Source organism: Mustela putorius, unplaced genomic scaffold (assembly GCF_011764305.1).
Source record: "Mustela putorius furo isolate JIRA1106 unplaced genomic scaffold, ASM1176430v1.1 tig00003988_pilon_pilon_pilon, whole genome shotgun sequence".
Taxonomy (NCBI): domain Eukaryota; kingdom Metazoa; phylum Chordata; class Mammalia; order Carnivora; family Mustelidae; genus Mustela; species Mustela putorius.
In genome coordinates, this window is record NW_025422127.1 from 1,616,657 (window position 1) to 1,636,162 (window position 19,506).

Below are 19,506 nucleotides of genomic sequence, written 5' to 3' on the forward strand. Positions count from 1 at the left end.
AGAAAAATCCCCCAAGTGACCCAACCGGCTAGGGAAGTTGAGTGATTTGGTTAATGGGCGAGGCCAACTTTCAGGGGGCCGGGCTTTGAAGCGCTCTCTCCACCCACAGTACCTTTTCCCTTTGGAGGCATTTGGGGGCGTTTGGAATCTTGGCCTCCCCTTAGTCCAGCTCCCGAAGAGAAATTAGGGCGAGACCCATGCCCGATGTGCGTGGCTCTCGTGGACCCGCACTAGCGCCTGGGGTGCGCTCGGGGCGGGCGGTCCGCGGCTCCAGCCTTTTCCACGCCGGCCTCGCGCCGGAGGGGGCGCGGCCGTGAGTCACCCCCTCCCCCTGCGCTCCCTCCTTCGCCCTCTCAGACATACACCCCTCCCCTGCTATCCCGCCCCGGACTCTGGCTCCGGCTCCGATTGCAGTTTGCAATCTTCTCTGCCGCCGCTACCAAGTCACTGGCGGTTCAGGTGGCTCCGCTTCGATGTCCTAGTCCAGCCCCCCCACCCCACGCCGCCCGGGCTGGATTCGGCGGGGCCGCCTTCACCCTCCGCTGGAGTCATGAGGGTGAATGCGGCTCTGCAGGTGCTGGGCTTTCTTCTCAACCTGGCCCAGGGCTCCGACGTGGGCAACTCTCAGGCAGGTAAGCCGCGCGGGAGCAGCGACCGTCTCGGAAACTGGGATCCCTAACCCAGTGCGCGGAATCCTGGAGGGCAGGGGGCAGGAGCTGGGGCGGTGCGAGGTTGGGATGCCGACCCTGGGTCCGCTGGGACCACCTAGGCAGGGACCGTCAGCTTCGGGTTCTCGGCGCGGTCCGGGCGGGGTCGGAATTCCTGACATCCCCCCCACCCCCCAACACACACACACACATACACACACCCCACTCTCCCGAGCGCGTCGCCGGCCTTCTAATTTGTCTCTCTCGGGCGGGGATGGGGGGTGGCTGACGCCGAGACAGGTCACACTTCCGAGGGACTCTGTAGGGAGGGGAGCTGTGACCTCCTTCTGTAAACGTGAGGAGATGATCGGAGGTGGAGGTCTTGGAGAAAGGGGGGGGGTGTCTCTGTTCCCCAGCCCCATCCCTCGGCTTTCAGCACCTCTAGTTTCGTTGTTTTGCCGACAGGGCGGAGCTATGGAAGGGTTGGGGGGGTTGTTGTTCTCAACGTTTGGAAAAACAAGAATGGCACCTCCTCTTCCGTGAGTGGGCCTGCCCTGGGAAGGGCTGAGTCTAACCAAAGGGCCAAGTCCAGGTGACATCAGGGTGAGAGGCCACTCAGAGGCTGACCTCCCTCTTTTCCTGAGGATAATAAAGCTGCTGGTCCCCAACTTGATCAAACTCTCTTTGTCAAGACCCAGACTGATTCAGTTGATATTTATTGAGCATCTACTATGTACAAGGCCCTGGGTCAGGAGCTGTAGGGTCAAGGACTTCCAGCCTCTGCTTCTCAGTTTGTCTTTTCCCTCCCCAACTTGAGGCCACTAGGGCATCACTCCCACCTTCTGAGCTTCCTGTATCCTGGGAGTCCTTCCTAAACCCAGCTTCTCCTCCACCTACATTGTTTATTGTCGGATATTGCTCATACCGTCAGAGCCCACCCCCTTGGGTGTCTCTGGGAGTCTGGACACCTGAGGGTGCTGGTGCTGCTCACACTGGAGATATCCTGTTGCTCTCTTCCCCTCCCCCAGACCTCAGCTTGGGGTTTGGCACAGCCAGGGCCTCTTCCCCAGAGTGGGAGTGGGAGAAACACCTGTGCTTCCCCCACAGTTGCTGGGCCTAAATTTAGACCTGGGATCTTGAAAGTAAAACTCCCAGCTGGTGGAGGGCGGAGGGGTCTGGGGACTGGAGTGGGAGGGACCAAATAGAATGACTGCATCCTGGTCCCATCCAGACCCTTGGAATCTTCAACGAGGAACCCAGGAGTCCCAGATCTTGGCCACCTTCCCTGAGGGAGACAGGAGGCAGGCTTGGTTGGGTTTCTTTACCCTTTATCTGGATCGTGCAGCCTCTGGGCATCCGGCCCTGTCTCAGTCCTTCTATAGTCCCTTTGTCCTGGCTGTGATGGGGGTGGGGGATATTGGAGAGGAGGCCTCTGGTTGAGGAGGGGCTGAGGATTCCTGGTCTGACCCACCCCAGTGCTCTCTACCAAAGGAGCGCCCAGGCCCCTCCCTAGGCCCCTGGTGCCTGGGTACGGGGATCTTTATTATTCCCTTCCCCCAACCCTCCTCCCCAGGCTGCGTGTTCCTCCTTCGAGGTGGTTTTCATGTTTTTTTCCTGAGCAGGCCCTTTGCTCCCTGTTTGTGTAATATGGACTTTACCCCCGGGGTGGCAGAGAACGGGGACCTCTAACACTGTAGCCTCCCAGACACAGACAAGAGTCTGCACAAACACATAAAGGCAGGTGGGATGGATGGGGCCACCTGAAATAACCTCCTTATAAGGAAACCCAAGGACAGAACCAGTATAGATTTCTGGGCCAGTGGGGGAGCTGGGTACACGCTTGTCTGTGTGTGTGTGTGTGTTGCAGATGCACGTACACACACACACACCCCACTTCTCTGTAGAAATCTTGGCTCCTACCTTATCTGGGGAGGATTGGCGCCTTGTTTTGGAAGAAAGGGTGTCCTGCCAAGAAGGGGTTTAGGGTGGGGCTGTTCCCTAAATGACTAACCTTCCTAGTTTCTCTCCTTTCACCCCAAGGACCCTAGAGTTTCCAGGCTCCTCTGGGAGCTCCCAGTCCCTGCACCCGTCTGCTAGGTCTAGCCCACTCCCCTTCCTTTCCATTGTGGGGAGCGATAGGGAATGGGAGGCCTCAAAGGTCTAGTGGTCTGACTAGGGGTATGCCTAGGAGGAGGGGCTGGGGCCTCACTAATGTCCCTCCCTCCATTCCCACTCCCGCCCCCTACTAAACCACCAGCGCCTCAGGGAAGGGTGGTTGGAACAGGTGGTTTCTACCCCCACCCTCCCCACAGTCTTTCCCAGAGCCAGAGGAAAGAGACCTGCCTAGGGCTTCAGGGTCCAAGATTTCCCATACCCTCTCTATCCTCTATACTTATAAGGTCAAGTGAACCCCCAAGACTGGCATGCCTCATGAGGATTGCCATGTTGGAAAGTTTTTTAATGAATCTTTTGACAGTGAAATTGGGTGGAAGGCTTAGAATGGCGGGTGGGGGGGGGTAATCCTCTGCTGTTGCCCTCCAGGCTACTGTGTATTTGCTGGAAAGTGTGATGCTGAGGAGCTGGGGTGTGTTGGGATAGGGGAAGGCAAAAGGGAAGTCAGAGTTTAGGAGGAGGGGATGTGTGGGGTAGGCAACCAGCTCCTTATCTTTCAGCTTTAAAGACAAAGCTCACATTGACCCCCTCTCCCCACCAGAGCTCCCCACTCTGGTGAGGTCACTTGTCTGAGCCCAGGGCTTGAGGTGGGGGGACGGGTGCTACTGAGGACAGGGTGTCTCGGGACAGGGTGGAGCAGCGCCCCTCTCCTAGATAGAATTGCCTCATTGTGGGCTGAACTGTGGCCCTGGGCACTGCCCCCACCCTCTGCCCCCATCCCACCCTCAGTAGACACAATAGGGGCTGTGTGCTAGCCCCAAAGAGATATTTATTCCAGGACCCAGAGAGAGGCAGGATGGGGGTAGAGAAGTAAGTACCCTGGTCAGAGAGGGGGAAGGGAAGATGAGGGTAACCAAGTTGGAATCCTTTTCTAACCTCTCTAGGGAGGGAAAGAAAACCCTACATCCTCTTTGATTAACTCCTTAATACCCAAAGTCATACCTGAAAGGGGCACAGAGGAGGCCGTGGTGGAAAAGGGAAACCTTTTCACCTGCCTGTTCAGAGAGATGGTGAGGGGATTCTGAGAGAGGGGGGAGTTCAGGCTCTCAGTCCAACGTAGGCTTTTGTGTCTCTCTCTAGGGGTGACGGTTGGAGGTGGCTGCTTCCTGATCGTGTTGAATCTTACTGTAGGAGGCAACCAAGGGGATGGTTTTGGGGGACCGGGCTGAAAACTTGTGTCCAGCTCTCTGCCATTCTACCTCCACTTTGAGCAGTGTGTCCTGGGACTCTGAATGGGCTGAGTGTGACGGGCGATGCCGAGAACCAGTACCAGACGTTGTACAAGCTGTACGAGAGGTGTGAGGTGGTGATGGGGAACCTTGAGATTGTGCTCACAGGACACAATGCTGACCTCTCCTTCCTGCAGGTTAGAGTCCCTCACTCCCTCCCTCAACCTCTTCCCCCTTAATCCTCCCCATAGAAGGCTCCTTCCCTTCCTCAGGGTTATCCTCTGCTGGAGTTCAGCATTCCTAAAATTCTGCATTTCCAAAGAGCCAAACTTGTGTGTTTATGGGGACCGTGACTGGACTCTGGGACCTCTGGTCTGGTCAGGGTCCCAGGGATGCACAGGGGCTAGCGATGAGAAGCAGGCACGGGTAGAATAGTGTTACGCACTGGGAGCCAATGGAAAGAGGCACCTAGGAAGGCGAGGAAGGGACCAAGCGAGGACCCTCCTGGCATGAGGAGCTCTGAAAAGTAAAGGGTAGGAGATTAGAATTCCTGTCACTTCTGCCGCCTGTCTTCCTTGGCAGAAGAGACATGGCAGTGTGACACCAACTCCTCCCTACTTGGAGTAGGAATTAGAAAGAATTAGAGGGGTTGGGGATTCCCTAATGAGGGGATCGAGCCTTTTGCCCTGTTTTCCCTCCTACTGACCTGATCTGTTCCATCACAGTGGATCCGAGAAGTGACCGGCTATGTCCTCGTGGCCATGAACGAGTTCTCTACGCTGCCACTGCCCAACCTCCGGGTGGTGCGGGGGACTCAGGTGTATGATGGGAAGTTTGCCATCTTTGTCATGTTGAACTATAACACCAACTCCAGCCATGCCCTGCGCCAGCTCCGCTTTACTCAGCTCACTGGTCAGTTCCTGACGATTCCTTCCAGTCTTGCCCCTCAAGCAACCTGCAGACAGGTCTCTCCGTGATGATAACCCAAGACTGCCCATTAAGTGCCCCCTTCGTGGGGCCCGCTGTGCTCTAAAGGTCCACTACTCCCCACGAGGAGGGTCCCCATGTCCCGCGGGGCTGGAGTTAGCTAGATCTATTACCCACTCCTCTATCTTTATTTTTATTTTTTTTAAAGATTTTATTTATTTATTTGACAGAGAGAGATCACAAGTAGGCAGAGAGGTAGGAGAGAGAGAGAGGAGGAAGCAGGCTCCCTGCTGAGCAGAGAGCCCGATGCGGGACTCGATCCCAGGACCCTGAGATCATGACCTGAGCCGAAGGCAGCAGCTTAACCCACTGAGCCACCCAGGCGCCCCTCCTCTACCTTTAAAACACGGCATACTTTGATGTCCCTTCTTCTTTGGGAAGGAGAGTCCTATCTCCTCCCCCTCACAATTCCCCACAGGCTGGGGGGAATATCGGGTTTAATACCACAGGGCTACCTTTTACTTCTCCCTGTGCCAGTCAGTTGGAAAACACACAGGTAGGGCGGAGGAAGGAGGCGATTGAGTCAGGGATCTTCTCTCTTTCTTTCCCTTCCCCTCCCCCACTGGCTAAACCGGATCTGGACAGGTGTCTGAGGAGGCAGGAGTTTCTTTTGGCCTGGCTCCTCTACCTCACAAGGAAAGCCTTCTCTGCAGTGTAGATTTAATTAGACATACTTGTCTGCCCCATCTCCCCTTCTCCTGAGGCTTGGGTGGCCTTTTGGGTTGGTGGGGGAGGGAAGAGGAGGTCTGCTGTAGCCCTTATCCCTGTCCCTTCTCTTCCCCACCTCAGAGATTCTGTCAGGGGGCGTTTATATTGAGAAGAACGATAAACTTTGTCACATGGACACAATCGACTGGAGGGACATCGTGAGGGACCGAGGTGCAGAGATAGTGGTGAAGGACAATGGCAGGAACTGTGAGTGACCATGATCAAAACTGCTCCCCTACCCCCACCAAATAGAGTGACCTCTTTCCAGTCATCATTATATCCCTAATGTGAACCCACCTCTCCACTGGGGGAAAAAAAAAACACCTCAGGCCTTAGACCCAAGGAGCCTGCCAGGAGACAGCAGGCCAGTCTCCTAGAATCCAAATTCCCGAAGCATTATGTGAAAAAGAGGAGCAAAAGATCTCTGTATACTAGGTGGGGAAGCCAGATCTTTGGACTCCATATCCACATCTCTTTCCATTACAACATTCTCTCTTCTCCTTGAAACCTACCTCTCCCTGATCACAGTCTGCTGGTCCCGGTCCACTCACACACAGGTATTCCTACTGGGTTCGGTTTGGAAGGAGTCACCAAGTTCCTGGGCTGGGCCTGGAGCTGAGCTTGGCAGTTGCCCGGGACCCTCCCATTCAGCTGCCCTGTGGGTGGTGTGGAGGTGTGGTTCCGCCCCTTGTTGACCCATTCGCTGGAGCCCAGCCCTGCTCTGCAAGGGGAAGGAGGGACACTGCCCTAGCTCTTTGCTTCGTAGGACTGGGGTGCCTGTGTGCTGACATCATACCCTGTTGATTCAAGCAGGCCTTTCTTAGCCCTGACAGCCCTTTGTTGGTTTCTTTCCCAACCAGGTCCCCCATGTCATGAGGCCTGCAAGGGGCGATGCTGGGGTCCTAGACCAGAGGATTGCCAGACATGTGAGTTTCCTCCCCTCCAAAAACTTCAAGCTCATCCACTTTCCTATCCCTACCCACCCCGACCTGTGTCAACATTGTGGGAAGGGACAAGCCTAGAAGGCAAGAAGTTGAGCAGTGGCCTCAGAATACAATCTTAAGAGCCCTCGCTGCCATGCTTTCTGTCTTTCTGTAGTGACCAAGACCATCTGTGCCCCTCAATGTAATGGTCACTGCTTTGGGCCCAACCCCAACCAGTGCTGCCATGATGAGTGCGCAGGCGGCTGCTCAGGCCCTCAGGACACAGACTGCTTTGTATGTACCACCATTCGCCTGGATTCAGAAATGGGGATGTGGGCTTTGGGGAGGAAGTAGGGATACACACATAACGTGAATTTTATGCATCTCCTATGTCCTTAGGCCTGTCGACTCTTCAATGACAGTGGGGCCTGTGTGCGCCAGTGTCCACAGCCTCTAGTCTACAACAAGCTAACTTTCCAGCTGGAACCCAACCCCCACACTAAGTATCAGTACGGAGGAGTTTGTGTGGCCAGCTGTCCCCGTAAGTGCCTAAGAAGAGGAACAGGGGTTGTGGAACCAGGATTTTAGGAGGTAAAAAGGATCAAGTTGGGTGGGAAATCAGGCTGTTGGTTGTGATCCTCTAACCACTTCCAATGAATGATTCCTGTGTCCTACTCCCTGTCTACTTCCCCAAGATTTTTAGCCATGGCTCCTAGTTCTGCAACAAAGCGCAAAGGGCCTTTCTCATCAGTAGGACAGTACTTAAGGAACCCCGGGTAGTGAATTGGGACAAACCCAGCACAGGGCAGGAGGGAGCAAGGGTTAGCCGGTCATTGGCAGTGTTTCTCCTCCCTCATCTCTAACGGTGCCCTCTTCTTTCCTAGATAACTTTGTAGTGGATCAAACTTCTTGTGTCCGGGCCTGTCCTCCTGACAAAATGGAAGTAGATAAAAATGGACTCAAAATATGTGAACCTTGTGGGGGGCTCTGCCCCAAAGGTGAGTAGGAGATGGTGAGGAGGTGGTGAAGAGACCTCCTTTCCCCAGAGACCAAGCAGGCCCCACCCACTGAGCCTCTTTTGTGTTTACAGCCTGTGAAGGGACAGGATCTGGGAGCCGCTTCCAGACTGTGGACTCTAGCAACATTGATGGATTTGTGAACTGCACCAAGATCCTGGGCAACCTGGACTTTCTTATCACTGGCCTCAATGGGTTAGAGATTCTGCTTCCCCTCTCTAATCCCCTACTCCAGCCATCGCCTCACAGTTCATTGCATTTGGCTCAACCCTTCATATGGGCAGCTGATGAGGAATATAAATCTTATCATAAATAGAAATCGAGCCCCATTCTGCTCTGTGCTTGAGATTCTCTCCCTCCCCCTCTGCTCCTCCCCCTGCTTTCTTTCTCTCTCTCAACGTTAATAAATAAAAATCTTCTTTTAAAAAAATAAAAGATCAGAGTGCCTGGGTGGCTCAGTGGGTTAAAGTCTCTGCCTTCAGCTCAGGTCATGATCCCAGGGTTCTGGGATCAAGCCCTAGCATCGGGCTCTCTGCTCAGCAGGGAGCCTGCTTCCTCTGCTCTCTCTGCCTGCCTCTTTGCCTACTTGTGATCTCTGTCAAATAATAAATAAAATCACTTTAAAAAAAAAGTAAATGAATAAAAGAGGGATGCCTGGATGGCTCAGTTAATTAAGCGGCTGCCTTTGGCTTTGGTCATGGTCCCAGGGTCCTGAGATGAGTCCTGCATGGGACTCCCTGCTTGGTGGAGAACCTGCTTCTCCCTGTGCCCGCCACTCCCCCTGCTTGTGTGCTCGCTCTCTCTCTCTGACAAATAAAGTCTTTAAATAAATAAATAAATAAATGGAATATAAATCATAGTTTTAGAGGACACACAGTTCCTGACCATACCTAAGTCTGTTTCCCACCCAGGGCTTGAATCCCTCAGATACATCCCTAAGCAATCTGATACCATCTGGCTAAGTGACAGGGGACAAGGGCATTGTGTCCTCCTCCTCCTCTTTTTTGTTTTTTCTTCTTTTTTTTTTTTTTTTTTTTTTTTTTAAGATTTTACTTACGCTATTTATTTGTTTATTTTAGAGAGAGAGAACAGGAAGTGGGGGAGTGAGGGCGAGAGGGAGAGAGAGAATCCCAAGCAGGTTCCATGCCAGGTTCGTTCAGAGCCTGATTCATGACCTTGTAGTCATGATCTGAGCCGAAATCAAAAGTCTGATGCCTAATGGACTGAGCCACCCAGGCACCCCTTAAGATTTTATCTTTATGGGGGTGCCTGAGTGGCTCAGTGGGTTAAAGCCTCTGCCTTCGGCTCAGGTCATGATCCCAGGGTCCTGGGATCGAGCCCTGCATCAGGCTCTCTGCTCAGCGGAGAGCCTGCCTCCTCCTCTTTCTCTGCCTGCCTGTCTGCCTACTTGTGATCTCTGTCAAATCAATAAATAAAATATTAAAAAAAAAAAAAAGATTTTATCTTTATGTAATCTCTTCACCCAACGTGGAGCTTGAACTCACAACCCTGAGACCAAGAATCATGTGCTCCACCAACTGAACCAGCCAGGTGCCCCTACCTGAATCAAAAAAAAATTTTGGGGGGCGCCTGGGTGGCTCAGTGGTTAAGCCGCTGCCTTCGGCTCAGGTCATGATCTCAGGGTCCTGGGATCGAGCCCCGCATCAGGCTCTCTGCTCAGTAGGGAGCCTGCTTCCTCCTCTCTCTGCGTGCCTCTCTACCTGCTTGTGATCTCTCTGTCAAATAAATAAATAAAATAAAATTAAAATTTTTTTAAGATTTTATTTATTTATTAATTAGAGAGAGAGTGAGAAAAAGTGCACATGGGGGTCAGGGGAGAAGCAGATGGGGAAGGAGGAAGAGGTGAGCACAGACCTGACCTGGGGCTTGATCCCTTGACACTGGGATCATGATCCCAGCTGAAACCAAGAGTTGGATGCCCAACTGACTGAGCCACCCAGGTGCCCCGCCACTTGATGATTTTCTAATTCCATTATTCCTTATTCCTTCTGCATTTATTTGTTGGCATTTTAGTGTTAGGAAGTCTTTCCTTCCCATTGATTGATTGAGAACTATTTCATTCAGTCCTTTATAATCTTTTATAGTCGTTATTTTGGTGTTCAGCTGTCTCTGATCTGGTCACTGGGGGCTACTTCAAGCTGGATCCTGTGTTCTTAGGGCTTGTACCCTTCATTCTCTGACCACTTCTTTACTTTTTTGCATCAGCTGCTGTAAACTCATGTTATATTTCTCCTGCCCTAGCCGTTTCTCCAAGGAGCCCTGTTTCCTTTTAGTGGAGAATGGTATTTAGAAACTAGGTTCTAGGGGTGCCTGGTTGGCTCAGTGGGTTAAAGCTTCTGCCTTTGGCTCAGGTCATGATCCCAGGGTCCTGGGATCGAGCCCTGAGTTGGGCTCTCTGCTCATCAGGGAGAGAGCTGCTTCCTCCTCTTTCTCTGCCTGCCTCTCTGCCCACTTGTGATCTCTGTCTGTCAAATAAATAAATAAATCTTTAAAAAAAGGAAAGAAAAAAAAATAGAAACTGGGTTCTGAGGCTATGCATGCTTGTTGCTACTGGGTTCTATCTCTACCTTGTTGACCGGTTTTTACTGTTCTCTCCAGAGACCCCTGGCACAAGATCCCTGCTCTGGACCCTGAGAAGCTCAATGTCTTCCGGACAGTACGGGAGATCACAGGTGAGTAGGGGGAGAGGTTTCCCTTCCTGGAAGAGGTGAACCACTGGCACATATTCTTATTTAGCTACTTACAAAATCATGTACCCAGTAAGAGGGGAGGGACTGATAGAACTTGAAAAAGCAAGGGGAGAAGACTCCAGGCTCATGTGCCTCTTTCTAACCCTTCAGGTTACCTGAACATCCAGTCCTGGCCTCCCCACATGCACAACTTCAGTGTCTTTTCCAACCTGACAACCATCGGGGGCAGAAGCCTATACAAGTGAGTAGTAAGGAGTGTGGCGGTGGTAGCATGAACCCAGGCAACGAACCTTGTTTCTTACACAGCCTTGAGAAAAATCCAGGCATTGTCTCACACAACACGCCCAAAGGGTCTGAGAGTTTGAAGGGGAAAAGGCGGAAGGAAGGGGAATTGCTCTTCCTGGTCTGCCTGATCCAGAGAAATGTGTTGAATGAAAATGAATCCATTGCGTGGTCATTTTTCCCAGTATAATCTCCCTTACCCTGTCGTCTTGTTCTCAGCCGGGGTTTCTCTTTGTTAATCATGAAGAACTTGAATATAACATCTTTGGGCCTCCGATCTTTGAAAGAAATTAGTGCCGGGCGTGTCTACATAAGTGCCAACAGGCAGCTCTGCTACCACCATTCTCTGAACTGGACCAGGCTTCTTCGGGGGCCTCCTGAAGAGAGACTAGACATCAAGCATAATCGGCCCCGCAGAGACTGTGGTGAGGGGAAGGGCCCCTGGGGTGGTGGGGAGAAGGAAGTCAGGGAGGAGAGCGTAAGTGTAGAGACTTCTCAGGTCTGGAAGCAGGAATAGGGATTAGGGGGGAGGGGTAGAGCCAAGGAAAGGGGAGTGTTAGGCTGGAGGCATTTATGAGGAATAGTTCAGAAGAGGGCATGTGAAGAGACCCCTCCTAACTCACCCCTTCTTTCCAGTGGCCGAGGGCAAAGTGTGTGATCCCCTGTGCTCCTCTGGAGGATGCTGGGGCCCAGGTCCTGGTCAGTGCCTCTCCTGTCGAAACTACAGCCGAGGAGGTGTCTGTGTGACCCACTGCAACTTTCTGAATGGGTAACGCTGAGGGTAACGGGAAAGAGTCAAGCAGGGGTGGGGGGATGGAGCCCTGGGATGGAGCTATTCAGGTGGCACCTGAAAGCCTTTAGTCAACGTCCTTTTTTTTTTCTTTTCTTTTTAAGATTTATTTATTTATTTTAGAGATGGGTGGGGGAAGGGCAGAGGGAGAGAGAAACCCAGGCAGACCTGAGCCTGACATGGGGCCTGATCTCATGATCTTGAGATCACAACCTGACCTGAAACCAAGAGTTGGACACTTAACCGACTGCACCACCCAGTTGCCTCTTGGCAACTTTCTACATGTGTCTTGGTGGGAATGAGTAAGGGGCCGCTGTGGTTAGGGAGCAGGACATAAAGGTCAGGACCTAGAAGTGACCCCTCTCCCTTTGCCCCCCTACCCCCAACTACAGGGAGCCTCGTGAGTTTGCCCATGAGGCTGAATGCTTCTCCTGCCACCTGGAGTGCCAACCCATGGAGGGTACTGCCACATGCAATGGCTCGGTACGGTAGCAGCACCAGGATCTCTAAGGGAAAGAGGGCAAGGGCAACACAAGAATGTCTTGGGATGACATGGCCAAATCACAAGGCCAACACGGGGAGGCCAGACAACACTAGGGTCTGTGGTTGGAGCATCCTAAATGTCTGGGTGGGCCCTGGCTGGGAAGTATGAAATTGACCTTGGGATCCCATTCTTCCCAACCTTCTCTTTCCACCCAGGGTTCTGATGCTTGTGCTCAGTGTGCCCATTTTCGAGATGGGCCCCACTGTGTGAGCAGCTGCCCCAGTGGCATCCTCGGGGCCAAGGGCCCCATCTACAAGTATCCAGATGCTCAGAATGAATGTCGGCCCTGCCATGAGAATTGCACCCAGGGGTCAGTGATGGGATGATAAAGGGAGAGGGGAAGAAACAAAACTAGGCAGGAAAGAAGAGGGTAAAGTGGGGCTGAAAGAAGAAAAGGACTATGATTTAAAAATCACTCCAAGCTGTATCAGGAAGGATTGGAGAAAGGGGATCTCTCAGTAACAGCATAAAATGATACTGGGTTTCGAGAACCTGGAATAACCTCAGCTCAGGGGACTTTCCTTCAAGAGAGGGACCCAGGGAGAATGGGAAAGCTAGAGATATGGGGGTCATGTCTCACATGATGGGGCTTCAGGATGGGTTACCATGGTAGGGTCTGAAACAGTGTCCTATGTTGAGGCTGTCAGAATTGTGCTTCCCATGAGAGTCTCCCAAGCTCCCATTTAAGGAGATGACTTTCTTCTCCAGGTGCAAGGGACCAGAGCTACAAGACTGTTTAGGTCAAACACTGGCACTGATCAGGTATGATGGGCTTAGAGACTTAGTTAGCTGGGGGTATTTGGGAGAGAAGCTAGGGAGGGGGCAGTTACTTGCTGGGAAGAGAGGAGTCTCTATTCATTGTGGCTTTCTATACACACCACTGTCACTGGACTTGGATACACAAGAATCCAGGCTTCTGGCATTCCCTTCCTTTTATTCTTTTCTTTTCTTTTTTTTTTTTTTTTTTAAGATTTCTTTTATTTATTTGACAGAGAGAGATCACAAGTAGGCAGAGAGGCAGGCAAAGAGGGGGAAGCAGGCTCCTCGCTGAGCAGAGAGCCCGATGGAGGCTTGATCCCAGGACTCTGAGACCATGACCTGAGCCAAAGGCAGAGGCTTAACCCACTGATCCACCCAGGCACCCCTGGCCTTTCTTTCCTAAAATTAACTTATAGTATCCACAGAAGGTCCAGATTTAGGTTAACCCTTTCAGTGCTCAAGGATATGTGTATATGTGAATGTTAATTTCTTGCCTTAGATCTGTACTATACATTTACTGTAAGCATAGGTGACATTTATAAGGGAGGTGGAAACCCAGGATAATGCTGGACTTCCCCTATCCCACAGCAAAACCCATCTGGCAGTGGGTTTAACAGTGGTAGTAGGATTGGCAGTGATTTTCCTGATCCTTGGAGGCACTTTCCTCTACTGGCGTGGGCGTCGGATTCAGAATAAGAGGGCTATGAGGCGCTACTTGGAACGGGGTGAGGTGAGTGTCTAGTTTACACTTGAAAGGTAACTTGTATACCATTAGTCTTTAAGAGCCTCCACTTTTCCCAGAGATTTGATTCCTTTCTTCAAGGAGGTAATATGGTCCATCAGAAAGAACTCTGGCCAGAGAAATGGGAGAAAATTCATTAATTGCCAACATGACTTTGAAGAAGTTAGCTTTCCTTCTCTGTGCCTCATTTTATGCACATATACAGAAGAAATAATAACATTGATCCTTATAAGATGCTTGTAAGGGTGAAAGGGGATCATGTATGTGAAAGTGCTTTGGAAAGCATAGAGAATGATATAAAAAGTGATAGCATTACCAGCTCTCCCCTCTTTCTCCCATCAAAGAGGAAACCCAGCCCTCTTGATTCTTGATCTCATGAACACAACAGCGTCCTCAGTCCTTAGGGTCTGTTACTCCCCAATATGCCTGCAATGCTTTTTAAGACTAAAGACAGTTCCTCTTGCTCCCCACCCCTTTGGGCCTTGTTGCTCTGGGCATCTACCCATAGGCAGGGGGTTGGAGTGGGACATGGGAATGGACTTCCCTGAGTATTTTCTTCCCTTCTGCTCCTCAGAGCATAGAGCCTCTGGATCCCAGTGAGAAGGCTAACAAAGTCTTGGCCAGAATCTTCAAAGAAACAGAGCTAAGGAAGCTTAAAGTGCTTGGCTCAGGCGTCTTTGGAACTGTGCACAAAGTGAGTGGCCCACAGGAAGTCTGTGGAAGAGGAAGGGAAAGGATCTAGGGTGAAGGAGAGAAAGAGTTGAGGAAAAGGGCTAGCCCCAGGGAGAATGACCTTATGCTGACTCCTGCCCAAAACTTTGCAGGGAGTATGGATACCTGAGGGGGAATCAATCAAGATTCCAGTCTGCATTAAAGTCATTGAGGACAAGAGTGGACGACAAAGTTTTCAAGATGTGACGGATGTAAGTGAGGGAAGGGTATTGTGTATCCCCACTGGGAGAGAGGTCACTATTAGACAGGATTTTGTAGAAGCATGGGCCTGTGTGTTGGCAGATACTGTTAGCCATAATAATGTCCTTGAATGTTGGGATAGGCCTGGTCAGTATACGTGAACCTTTTTGATTCCTGGATGACCCCTCCTATATCTCGTAGCATATGCTGGCCATTGGCAGCCTAGACCATGCCCACATTGTACGGCTGCTGGGACTATGCCCAGGGTCATCTCTGCAGCTCGTCACTCAGTACTTGCCTCTGGGTTCCCTGCTGGATCACGTGAGACAACACCGTGGAGCGTTGGGGCCCCAGCTGCTGCTCAATTGGGGAGTACAGATTGCCAAGGTGAGAGGAACCTGGAAGAGCTCTATGAACTGCCTGGCTGGTTGCTGGCAGGGAGGTTGAAATTCTGAGAGGTGCCTTCAGGGTTTGGGATGATTCTGGATCTCAAGGATCAATTCCCCCAACCTTAAGAACACTTCCTTCCTCTGTAGGGGATGTACTACCTTGAGGAGCATGGTATGGTGCACAGGAACCTGGCAGCCCGAAATGTGCTACTGAAGTCACCCAGTCAGGTTCAGGTGGCAGATTTTGGGGTGGCTGACTTGCTGCCCCCTGATGATAAGCAACTACTACACAGTGAGGCCAAGGTGAGGTTGCATGAGGGCTGGGTAAGGAGGTGGGGGGTAGAATGAAGCATGGGAGAAGGGGGCAGTCAGTGGTCTCCTTCAGAGGCAACAGAAGCTGCACAGTAAGTTCAAGGAGAGGAACCTGGAAATACTAGAAATTCAAGTTCAGAAAACAACAAAGAAAAGAAAGATTGAAAACCTGGGGTTTAGAAGTGCTGAGAAAATTTGTGGAAGTCAACTGATGACACTTTTGCCCTTAATTCCCCAGACTCCAATTAAGTGGATGGCCCTGGAGAGTATCCACTTTGGGAAATACACACACCAGAGTGACGTCTGGAGTTATGGTCAGTCCATTTGGATATCCTCCATACCATCATTGGCCCAAATTCTATAGTTGAGAGGCCCTTCTTAGAGTTTCTAATCCATCTAGATCCTTGTGTTGGCTCAAGTTCTGCTTTCCCTCCATTTTCACGCCCATGTCTACTGTTTCACCATCAACCAGTCATGTCTTCCTATACCAGGAGTGACAGTTTGGGAGCTGATGACCTTTGGGGCAGAACCCTATGCTGGGCTACGACTGGCTGAAGTACCAGACCTGCTAGAGAAGGGGGAGCGACTGGCGCAGCCCCAGATCTGTACCATCGATGTCTACATGGTCATGGTCAAGTGTGAGTTACCTGCTGATCCCAGCCATTTCCTGCCTGCCTGCCTGCGCTTCTTGCCTCCCTCCCTCTCTCCCTCCCCTCCTTTTTTCTTTCTTACTTTTTTTTTTTTTTTTTTAAGATTTACTTACTTGAGAGAGAGAGAGTGCACATGGGCGGAGATGGGGTAGTGGTGAGAGAGGCAGAGGAAGAGACAGTGAGATTCCCAGGCAGACTCTGTACTGAGCAAGGAGCCTGATTCTGGACTTGATCTCATGACCTGAGCTGAAACCAAGAGTCAGGGTTTAACGGACTGCACCACCCAGGTGCCTCCAGCCATTTTCTAGCCGACTTCCCTCCCTACTCCAACTCCCCTCTTATGGCTCTACTTCTTTCATCTTACCCCCAGGTTGGATGATTGATGAGAACATTCGTCCAACCTTTAAAGAACTAGCCAATGAGTTCACCAGGATGGCCCGAGACCCACCACGGTATCTGGTCATAAAGGTGAGCAGTGATAGGAGTTGTCAAAGAGATCTAGAGGCAACGGGACTTGGCTGGGACTAGGACCCACCTTAACCATCACCTGTCCCTACAGAGAGAGAGTGGGCCTGGAATTCCCCCTGGGGCAGAGCCCCCTGCTCTGACAAACAAGGAACTGGAGGAGGTGGAGCTAGAGCCAGAATTGGAGCTAGACCTGGATTTGGAGGCAGAGGAGGATGGTCTGGCGGCCACACTAGGCTCTGCCCTCAGCCTACCTGTGGGAACACTTAATCGGCCCCGTGGGGTAAGGTGCTTCCCAGCATTTTAAGACTTTCTGCACCCTGAGCCTTCTACCTACCTGCACCCTCATGAACCCTACTGATGCCCAGATTAACTACTTGGAGGTCCCCATGATGAGTAGATTTCTCCCTTAACCTAAACCTTTTCCTCACCTTTTTCATCCTAGAGCCAGAGTCTTTTAAGCCCATCATCTGGATACATGCCTATGAACCAGGGTAATCTTGGGGAGACTTGCCAGGTAAGGTCTGTCTCTTCAAGGGGCTGCTGAGACGCTGGGTGGCAGTGTCTTGGGATCCATAGGGGCAGTGTGGGAGACTGTAGAAATCAGAGGTTTAATCAGTGCCCCACAAAAAAGAAGCATTGAACAACCCAGTCTTCTGAAGAAATACCTCTTCCCTCGTCTCTCTGTAAATCTCTGTGTATTCCTTTCCTCCTTAGGAGTCTGCATTTTGTGGGAGTGGTGAGCGGTGCCCCCGTCCAGCCTCTTTGCACCCAATGCCACGGGGACGCCTGGCATCAGAGTCCTCAGAGGGCCATGTGACAGGCTCTGAGGCTGAGCTCCAGGAGAAGGTGTCAATGTGTAGGAGCCAGAGCCGGAGCCCACGGCCACGTGGAGACAGTGCCTACCATTCCCAGCGCCATAGCCTGCTCACTCCTGTCACCCCACTCTCCCCACCAGGGTTAGAGGAAGAGGATGTCAATGGATATGTCATGCCAGATGCACACCTCAAAGGTGCTAGACTCTTCCTAGAGCTTTCCTCAAATCCTTCTCTGGTCCTTTCCCTAGGCTCCTCTTAATCCTTTCGTCTTCTCCGATCTTGTTCCCTCCCTTTTCATTTTTTCCTAACTTTCCCAACTCCCCACTGTCTACCACCACATTCTCCACATACCTATCCTCTTTCTCAATCCCTAGGTACTCCCTCCTCCCGGGAAGGTACCCTTTCTTCAGTGGGCCTCAGTTCTGTCCTGGGTACCGAAGAAGAAGATGAAGATGACGAGTATGAGTACATGAACCGGAGGAGAAGGCGCAGTCCAACTCGTCCCCCTAGGCCCAGTTCTCTCGAGGAGCTGGGTTATGAGTACATGGATGTGGGATCAGACCTCAGTGCTTCCCTGGGCAGCACACAGAGTTGCCCACTCAACCCTGTGCCCCTCATGCCTGCTGCTGGCACAACCCCAGATGAGGACTATGAATATATGAATCAGCGACATGGTGGAGGAGCTCCCGGGGGAGATTACGCAGCCATGGGGGCCTGCCCAGCGGCTGAGCAAGGTTATGAAGAGATGAGAGCTTTCCAGGGGCCTGGACACCATGCCCCCCATGTCCACTGTGCTCGCCTCAAAACTCTTCGTAGTTTAGAAGCCACTGACTCCGCTTTTGATAACCCTGATTACTGGCATAGCAGGCTTTTCCCCAAGGCTAATGCTCAGAGAACATAACCTCTGCTCACTGAAGTACTCAGGGAGCATTTGATGGCAGCTATTGCCTCTAAAGGGTACCCCTCTTCTCCCTAGTCCCTCTCTCACGGGTCTTAGCCTTATTTCCCCAGCCCTAGACAATTCCATTCAACCTTTGGAGGCTTTTAAACACTGCAACAAAATTCTTGTGAAATGTAGCCAGCTGTGCACTTTCTTCCCTTTCCCAATCCAGGAAAAGGAGATTTCCCCTATTTTATGTGTGTTTCTAATCCCATTCCTCAGCTTCCTCAGGGAGACTCCCTGGAGATATGAAGGATTACTCCCATGTCCCTTTCTCTCAGACTCTGACTTGTTGAGATTAGGCTTTAACGTGTGCTTTTTGTTTCCTACCAGACTAGTAAGGAAGGGGAAAGTGGGTTGGGGGGAACGAGGCAGGGGAAAGTAAAATTTTGGCTGATGACTCAGCCCCCTGGAAAGAATGGAAAGCTTCAAATCTTGAGTGAAGAAAGAGGTTGGGCACAGATATTTAGAGTACTATTAATTCTGCATCTACTATGCCAGGCATCATGCTAAAGTTTACCTATGTTATGTCATCTGATGCTTACAACGATTCTGTGAGCTAGTTATTCTCCCATTTCACAAATAAGGAAACTGAGCCTTAAAAAGAGATTAAGTACATAAAGTGGTGGGTCCTGGATTCAGAATCTCCCATTTGCAGGTTTTCTCCCTGTAAGGTATCAAGGCAAACTGATAAGTCAGAGTCCTTGTCAGGGCATTGTCGTCTTGTTTTTGCACTGAATCAAGTCTAACCCCAACAACCCCAGCCTCCTCCTACACCCAGACTTCTCATCTCAGGAAGTAGGGGGGAGGGGATAGTCAGAAGGAAAAAATAACTGGACATTTTTGTGTAAACCATAATCCATATGTGCTGTAAATGATCACTTCTTACCCAAGGGACAGATTCACAAGAGTCCCAAGAGCCACTTTTAGGGTCTGTACTCATCCAGGGAAACTACCAGTTAGGATAGAAAGAGGACCCAGCTTCAGGCCTTTGTCTGCTCGGATGGGAAACGGGGTGTCTTGTTATCACTGAAGATTTTTGTTTTGTTTTTATACACACCTGAATAAAAAAATGCCGGTTTTTCAGCTTCCTGTCAAATGTAAGAAAACCTTTAGTGTGTAAAGTCACCCCTTTGCTCCTCAGCAGTGGGTAGCCGCTACCGCATGCTGTTCTGTCTTGTGACCCTTCTATCCTGCACCTTGCAGTTTACTCAGCCCTACTTTTCTTTGCTGAAGACAAGCAAAGCACACAGTCCTTTTCATTGAAAGCTTTTACTAGGGATCTCTTTACAGGACAACCCACCGGGAATAAGAAAAAAAAAAAAAAAAAAAAACCAGAAAACCCACGTTTGCGAAAAAGCCTTACTGATGTGCCTCATGAGGTGGAACACTGAAACTCCCGTATGTTTCAGAACTCTTACTCTTGAAAAAGTCTGTATGAACACTTCCCTTGGTTGCCATCAAAGCCTATTGTTGGAACAACAGTGCCATCTTCAGTGGAGTCTGGCTTCTAGACTGGGAGGCTGTGAACGGATGATCTCTCCGGACTCCGCTGCCCAGTTAGCCCCCG

The 19,506-nt window shown here is 51.1% G+C and overlaps 1 protein-coding gene across 1 annotated transcript; it reads left to right on the forward strand.

Moving 5' to 3' along the window:
• The first annotated feature begins 120 nt into the window (after positions 1–120).
• On the forward strand, positions 121–19,035 carry ERBB3 (erb-b2 receptor tyrosine kinase 3). The gene is made up of 28 exons (XM_004773086.3): positions 121–632; positions 4,034–4,185; positions 4,714–4,900; positions 5,765–5,890; positions 6,544–6,609; positions 6,782–6,900; positions 7,006–7,147; positions 7,491–7,604; positions 7,697–7,817; positions 10,242–10,315; positions 10,484–10,574; positions 10,835–11,040; positions 11,252–11,384; positions 11,798–11,888; positions 12,105–12,259; positions 12,658–12,711; positions 13,297–13,438; positions 14,025–14,144; positions 14,275–14,373; positions 14,564–14,749; positions 14,899–15,054; positions 15,302–15,377; positions 15,555–15,701; positions 16,084–16,181; positions 16,273–16,461; positions 16,624–16,695; positions 16,896–17,190; positions 17,371–19,035. Exons 1-28 carry the CDS (start codon positions 551–553, stop codon positions 17,895–17,897), a joined length of 4,020 nt encoding a protein of 1,339 aa, XP_004773143.1. The 5' UTR covers positions 121–550; the 3' UTR covers positions 17,898–19,035.
• Positions 19,036–19,506: the final 471 nt, after the last annotated feature.

What these genes read in the sequence shown, in the direction of transcription:
- ERBB3 (XM_004773086.3), top strand. Translation starts at nt 551, where the DNA reads ATGAGGGTGAATGCGGCTCTGCAGGTGCTGGGCTTTCTTCTCAACCTG. An exon ending in GAAGGACAATGGCAGGAACT is followed by an intron (nt 5,891 to 6,543) that starts GTGAGTGACCAT and finishes TTTCCCAACCAG; the next exon opens with GTCCCCCATGTCATGAGGCC. An exon ending in CTCAGGACACAGACTGCTTT is followed by an intron (nt 6,901 to 7,005) that starts GTATGTACCACC and finishes CTATGTCCTTAG; the next exon opens with GCCTGTCGACTCTTCAATGA.